Source organism: Ambystoma mexicanum, chromosome 1p (genome assembly GCF_040938575.1).
Source record: "Ambystoma mexicanum isolate Mex_15411 chromosome 1p, UKY_AmexF1_1, whole genome shotgun sequence".
NCBI lineage: Eukaryota > Metazoa > Chordata > Amphibia > Caudata > Ambystomatidae > Ambystoma > Ambystoma mexicanum.
In genome coordinates, this window is record NC_090921.1 from 768558393 (window position 1) to 768566230 (window position 7838).

A 7838-nucleotide genomic window follows, 5' to 3' on the forward strand; every position below is an offset into this window, starting at 1 on the left:
AGCAGACTCCAAGGGAATTGACCCCCTGGCGTGCACCTTGGACGACGTGCTCTACTTTTCAGTGCACCTCGCTCATTCAGGCGTGCAGGTGAGTTGTAGGTCAAATGGTCGAATCTAAATGGTCGACAGGACAAATGGTCGACACCAAAAGGTCGACGGGTGAAATGATCGAAAAAGAAATTTGGGGGGGAGGGGTCCCCAGCCCCCTTTTTTTGTTGCTAAAAACCCCTTTTTCCCTAACTAAAACCTAAAAAATATATATATAACTAAAAAAAGTCAATCATTTGTCCTGTCGACCATTTGACTAGACACTGTGCAGGTGGACACCTGTCGCACATACCTCGCAGCCATTGGGGCTTACAGGAACTCGGGGCTTTTTCTCCTCCAACCATATAGTCAAACATCTGACTGGGCTCGCAAGGCTCGACCCGCCTGTTAAGAGCGCACCCGGTGTGGGGACCATAACGTAGTCTTGGGCGCACACAGTTTGAGCCAATGGCGTCCGTGGACATCAGGCTGGTCACCATCAAGACGGCCTTACTAGTCAGCCTTACCTCGGCTTGTAGAGTCAGCGAAATCCAGGCACTGGTCGCCATATACCACCATTCACAAGGACAAGGTAGTCCTGCTGACACACCCGGTATTTCTGCCCATGGTGCCGTCTGCCGTCTGCTTTCCACTTGAACGAGGAAGTAGTCCTTCCTAAGTTTCTCCCCGACCCCAAGGATGAAGCACAGAGTGCTGCACTGCCTGGATGTCAGGCGTGCCCTAAAATTCTACTTGTCCAGGACCAAGGGCTTCTGCAAATCGGACACCCTGTTTGTCACTTTCGGGGGCTCAAGACCAGGCTATCGGACATCTAAAGCTGGATGGTCTCTGCCATCAAAGAAGCGTATGAGGGCCAGCACAAGCAGCTCCCAGCCAACATGCATGCCCACGCAGTGGGGTCCAGGGCAACGGCCATTGCATTCCAGCTCCATGTCCCTTGACAAGTCATAAGCAGGGTGGCCTCTTGGGCCTCTCCCTCTGCTTTCTGCAACCATTACTGTTTGGATGCCGGCTCTGATGCAACTTTCGGACAGGCTTTTCTCAGGAACCTATTCGCTTAACGAGGGTCTACTCTCCACCCTGGGGCTACAATCTGTTGTAATCGCACATACAGTATGGAGGAAAAGGGGACTATGGACTAAGATTACGTTAGTCACTACGTTGAATAACTTATAATTTTTTCATGGGTCTGGTGACTTGGAAGCTGAGTGGCTGTACCAGGTGTGCTGCTGGGAGAGGAGAGCTTCAGCTGTGTTGAGAGAAAGGGTGGTCAGTCCAAGAGAGGGATGTCAGTAGAGATGAGAGCATCCAGCGGTCTGTGTGGAGGCAGAGGGTAGGATGGTGAGGGAACGGGGAGAAGTGTCAAAGCTCGTGACAGAGCTATCCTTGAACCATGTCTGTTATGACGAGCACATCAAAATCCATGAGTTTTGAGGAGGTTGCAGATGTCAGACAAGTGTTTGATGGCAGAGCGGAGAGTGCAATGTGGAGCAGCTTGCCATCTTTAAAGGTCTTCCTTAGAGGGCACAGGGGATAGTGGAGGATGGCGAAAGCCAGGGCCGACAATGGAGGCGGGACACTACGGCAAGACAGGGGGGTGCCTGTACAGAGGAGGGAGGCATAGAAGGCAATGGAGCCTGCGCAGAGGACACAGAAGGCAAGGGAACCTGGCTGGAGGGTGAGGTTAGAGAGGCGAGGGAGGAGCCTGTCGAAGAGGTTGGGTTGAGGACCCTGAACCATGATGGTTTCATGAAACATTAATGACTCTGGAAATGGATGAAGAGGTCAAGGAGAATATCCCTGCGAGTGCCACCATTAGTGGGAGAAGAGGCGATGGGAGAGAGAAAGACTATGTTGCAAGTCCATCGGTCAGGTGCATTAACGAAGAGGATGTCAGTGATGGTCTCTCTGGTGGAAGCTGTGACATGAGTCTGCAAAAGGAAGACCTGGGTTGGAGCCCAGTATGTCCTTAAGTCTCTTCCAGCCAGAGTTAATGATGAGAGAAAACTAGGAGATAGTGAAGCAGTTGGAGAGGATAGAGGTAGATGGCGATATGGTTGGCTGCAGTTGCGGGGGGGGGGGGCACTTACTAGTCTGAAGCACTGATGGACTTGGAGGAAGGGGGTCGGAGGGTGGGGCTGGTGGGAACAAGAGTGGGGAGACAAGAGGGTAGTGCACCAGCTAGTGAAGCAGCCACAAGGCAAAGCTAGATTCAATTACAGCAGGACGAGGTGGAAACCCAATGCAGCAATTGGGCACAGCAAGAATTAGTGGAAGTCCAGATGAGCTGGAGTGAGGCCTTGGGGACCAAAGAATTAAATCACGAGGTGAGAGTGAGGCATATGACAGCTGGAATAGGAGGAGTGGGTGGAAGCTCATGTTTCTGAAAGAAGTGGGGATTGCGGCCAGATTACGGCTAATAGTTAAAGATCCTCCACTGGGTATACTCTGCACTGGCCAAATTGGGCATGGTGGGTATTGACTCTTGTCTTGGGTGTGGGAGGCACGGTGGCACCTTTTACCATTTTCTGTGGGAATGTGCACAAATTCAGGTCTTTTGGGGGAAATTCATATGAAAACTGTCTGATTCAGTGGGTGCGCAGGTGACTCTAGAACTGAAATTGGTACTGCTGGGAATATGGGAGGACACGGTTTGCGAGATAAGACAAATCGTTCCTGGCTGTAACCTTAGGTCTTGCAAAGAGATTGATCGCAGCATCCTGCAGTGCTGCAGAGTCCAACTCACTCAGCCAGTGGACTGCTGAAATAGACCGATGCACATCCCTGTAAAGAAGAGTACAGGGCTAGAGGCTGCCCCCAAAGATTTTTTAAGATCTGGCGGAGATGGGTGGAGGACGACTGAGGGGAAGTAACTATCTGCTTTTGTTTAAACCCAGACTTTTAATTAGTGGCTGAATACCCTTCAATAAAGAGTGATAAAACGGACTTATGCCAGTTTCAATAAATTTAGCTTTAGGTAGTCTAGCCCTAAAACGATGCAGGGTTTCTTGAAACCCTGGTTGAGCCTGTACTCTCCTAGGGACCTTATCTGGTAATGTCGCATACAAAACACAGAGCTATGTTTCAGTTAATTGCAGGCTAATAACTGCAAAGCAGTTTACAGGTGCAGTGGCTACTTTAGACTAAATGCAAAATGTTTTAGTTTGTCCTAATGTAGCTTTCTTAACATACCTCTCTGGCTCACACACATTTGGCAGGTTACAAACATTGCCTCGGTTCCCTCTTACGGCACCTCCTAGCCCTCCATTGGGCTTTCATCTGCCAAAAACTGATTTTGCCCGCCTTGGACTTGCCATGTTGAGTGTCTTGCTCCTCTAGAGTTCAACCCAGACTCCCTGCCATGTTGACCTGTCAGATGGACTCAAATCCTGCTGACTAGGTTTTAGGTGGGTTTTCCTTAGCACTGTACAGGGTTTTGGAAAACTTGCCAACCCCCTATAAGGATCTCTCGAGGCATCTCCTTTTGGGCGTTGACTGTAGAAGACATTTTCAGATGTATAGCGCTGATCATTTTAAAAAAAATACTTATATTACTGCCTTTAAATTGTCCAGGGGTTTTACCCTCTGCATATAGTGCAGGTTAACACCTGGTTGGGCTAGGGGCACAATGTATGAGGTGAGCTGCTTGCAAATGAGATCATTTGGCATACTTTTGAAAAAGTGAGCCTATTTTCAGAAGGTGGCAAGAAGCTTAAGAGCCAGGTGGATGCTCAATTAAAGTGGGCACACATGCCCTGCTTGATGGGCTAGGAACTGCTACATCATGCCAGTACCTGGAGCAGAATGAAGCCATCTGTGGTGCGTCTGAGCATTCTCAGGGTATTCTATTGGGAGGGACAAAGGACCATACAGATTTTCGCAAAGGCTGATCCAAGGTTGACGCTGGTTCAAGTGAAGTATTCCACCCCATTGTCTTCCCTGAAATGTTTATCCTCTTCTCAAAGGATACCCTTTAGTTCCTCTCCTTTTGCACGCTCCACTGCATAAAGTCCTAGTCAAGGCAGAGTCTGCCAATTGTGATCTAGATCCAAGTTTCTTAAAGGATTTTACCTACAACAGATCTAGGCTGATTCAGTGGTTATCCAAGATTAAACTCTTGACCGCCAAAAAAAAGGGAGACTGGAGGTGGGCCCGTCTATTGTGCTAAAGATGTTGGACTATGGAAGCTGGCTAGGTTTACAAGCTGTGGAATTAATGCACTGTTCTGAAGTAGTTTATCGCTTTGTACTGGGAATGGTCCAGTTGGATGGTGAATTTGGGACTGAGACTCAAAAAGTTCACTACAAAGGAAGGTGATTGAATCCTTGGTTGCATTTACCAGCATGTATTCAACACGTGTAGTTAAGATGGATCATTGGCATGTGTTCATCTGGAAAGGTTCTAATCATTCCACAGCTGAGTGCTGCAATAAGAGGCCAAAGTGATTCAGCTCGAAAATTGCTCAGAGCTCCCAGCCCCCACCCGCTGTAGTCCCTCAGCCCCCCGGCGACTCTTGTGAGCTAGATGTTTCATTTTTAAAGTCTGTATTCTAAATAATAATCTTTTTTGTGAACTGTCTAATCCCTTTTTCTGTTCTCAGGTCGAGGAAGCATGGTGGGTCGTGGACGAGGCGGTTTTGGCCGTGGAAGAGGAAGAGGACGCGGAAGAGGTGCAATCCGCCCTGCTTTGACAAGAGAACAGCTAGACAATCAATTGGATGCCTACATGTCTAAAACAAAGGGTCATCTAGATGCAGAGTTGGACGCGTACATGGCTCAAACAGACCCAGATGCCAATGACTGAGCTTTCTTTTCATTGAAGTTCATTTGTACGTTACAACTAAATCTGACGTTACCCATCCGCCCCTCTTCTGAAGTGCTCTGGAAGGACTGGCACACATAGATGTGGTTCTACGCTGCCACGCACTGGTTTTAGTGTCCTATTTTGATACTGTATATTGTATGAGACTTTGGGTTTTGTTTTTATATATATTTTTCCTAACTCCTTTTGAAAGTGGTAACAATATGGCAAGATGTACAATCGGAAACAACTGAGAACTTTGTTCCATCCCTGTCCAAGAGCTTTTGGACCTGGTAAATTCCAGTCTCTGCTATGGCTGGCATGTTCTGGGAGGTCAGACCGAAGTATTGCAACCATGCTGCTTCTGGGCAAGTGCACGCCAGCACTGGAAATGGATTAGCTTTTTTTGTTCATGCCAGTGTTTTCTGTTTAAAATGTTAACTCCTATGAAGGTTGACTGAATTTTATACTTTTGTTTTACTGTTTCAGAGAACAAAACGGACCCCTTCGTTTAGGTGTGCCAACGACAATAGTTATACTTGAAGATTTTCGAAGGCAGTTTCTGGCCACAAACATTTTTGTATTGTTTGCTCTAGATCTGGGGTAACCAGTACCATGGGGCAACTTTAAGGTGGGATGAAGCTTTCGTTTTCAGAAATTTGAAAATTGAAGGACAGATTAATCATGAACAAGCTCTTCCACAAATGTTTACGTTATGATCCTGCCATTTCAGTCATTGTAGATGATCCTAAGTGATATGAAGGTGCGTTTTTGTTGGAAAAAGTTGAGCAATTCTGCAACTTGTTACATTTTCTTTGAATCCTTGTATTTCTGGCTTAAAACAAACATTATTCTTAACGCAATTTGTGTCATTGTACCTGTGACTGAAAGTATTTTTCAAGTTGCATGGCTGGGTTAGACTAATGCTGCAATACATAGCCCCTCCATGAGCTAACATCAATGTACAACTGCATGATTGCCATTTTCGATTTGGTGAAAATAGACCTTCAATTTGAAACTTGAGGTCCCATTATGCCTAAAATCGGATGCCTTCATTTAGAAAAATAAATTGAATAAGAGTTACAATGTTACTGTGGCCTGGTTCATGCCTGCAAAAGGTGCAGCAAAGCAATGTTTACCTTGGATTTGTGGAGGTAAGATGGGGTAGTTAAAAGTTATTACTGAAGTACTTGCTGTATTGCATACTTTCTCATGTATTTCTTGCATGGGTCAAGTCAGGAACTTGGAGTCTTTCTTTTTGTTCAGATGTTTTAACCTGCTTGGAGAATAAAGTAGAGCAGGTTGTCTTCTGGGGGAAAATGGTATGCTTGGTACACGTTGTTAATGCAACTACTTTTGAACTGGTGGCCCCGTGTTCCTTCAAATTAATCGGGAGGACTGACTGCAGGCCAGCTTATAAAGGGATTTTCGAAGCAAATCCATTGTATGGTTTTTCTCCATCTGCTGTCCAAATCTACTATTCTAACCGTCTTAAAACTTTATTGCTGTAATAACAGAAGTAATTTTACACTTACACTGGAATAAAAGTGCAACAAACCATTCAGTTGCATAAACCAATCGATTATAAAAGTAATATCTGGTTTTCAAGACAGCAATTCTTCAGTGCTACATGACATTCACCCAGTTACTGTTGTCCGTCCAACTTGTACATATCAGTGCGCAGCGGCCTTAGACTGCAGAAGTGCAGTTTAACACTCTAAATCGTAGTCTTTTGAAAAGTGGGATAAGCTGCTAGGCCTGAATGGGCACGTGTTTTAAGCATAACATTAAAAAAAATGTAGATTTCTTCCCGCCCAGAGTTGAGATGTCACATGTATTCTTTTTTTCACATGGAGCCAGGCTACTGCCAGTCTCAATCTAGCAGAGGCTTATGAAATACATGCTAAATCTTCTATCTATGGGCCATGTGTAAGGAAATGACTTATGCTCCACACCCCCTTGTTAAATTTTCCGATGGATTTAATTATTTGGTGCTTAAGCCCACAGCACTTTTACCTAGGAGTGCCCACAATGCTTTCCGACAGATGGAAAAGTGCATAACTCTGGTTGATCCGACATGGCTAACCCAGTGTCTTTTGATGGAGCATGCCCATCAGAAAAGTTCCCATAAAATTACTACTTGGAAGTAGTGCATTTGGCTTAGCTCATGAATCTGAAATGACTTTTGAAAATGTATTGGATGTCCTTTAAGGGCTCGTGACCAGTGGTAGTCCAAAAAAGGGCATACACCAGGCAAGAAGTAACGCCGTTTGTTACAGCTGGGCAAACACAAATAAAACAGCACAGTGGAACAGAACTGATTGAGGGCTGACAAACTGGCGGACAGTTCTTTTCTACAGCTTATACAATATGTATAGAGTTAGAAACAGTTAAAATTCAACTTTTCACATCTTTGTTGTTCGCATGAAGCCGATTGGTTAGAATACCTCATGCCCCTATAGTTAGACATAGGTTAGTTGAACATGATTGGAGCAAAAACTGACCTGCCTTCTCCTGGTTAATTCCCTCCCAGAGTTGCGGTGCCACATTGCCTCCTGCTCCACCCTGCAAACAACTTACAATTAGTAATAACCTAGTTGTGCTGACCGCCAGATCTTTTAGTCTGCATTGGTCAGCACCTCAAAAGAAGGAACACAGGACACCCTGAACTAGTGGGAAGGCAAACGGTCATGTGGCACCTGCCCGATGATAACCCTTGCCAACACTGTTATGGACGCACTGTTGCCTTTCAGGGACACACAAATGTACCGTCTGATTGGCTCTTCTCCCTGCACCCTTGTTCCTATGCCATCAGCTATGGGGCCATTGGAAACTGCCTTTGGTGTTGTGCAAGTGCCTCCCTGGATCCCAGCTGCCGCTTGCATCCTTGATTGTATCACCTTGTGCTGTTCCAGCGACCAGTACTTGCAACAGTTGCATTGCTTGATGATCCACTGTCCGACACAGGCGGCAACGGGTGTCAAGACCAG

At 46.0% G+C, this 7838-nt stretch overlaps 1 protein-coding gene across 9 annotated transcripts in view; it reads left to right on the plus strand.

Moving 5' to 3' along the window:
• The window catches only part of CHTOP (chromatin target of PRMT1), a 104922-nt gene extending 98983 nt beyond the window's left edge, over positions 1-5939 (plus strand). For all 9 annotated transcript variants that reach the window (XM_069651170.1, XM_069651136.1, XM_069651128.1 and 6 more), the window contains one exon: positions 4649-5939. In XM_069651170.1, the coding sequence (XP_069507271.1) occupies positions 4649-4851 (203 nt within the window). In that variant the 3' untranslated portion in view covers positions 4852-5939. The remainder of the gene's footprint in view (positions 1-4648) is intronic.
• Positions 5940-7838: the final 1899 nt, after the last annotated feature.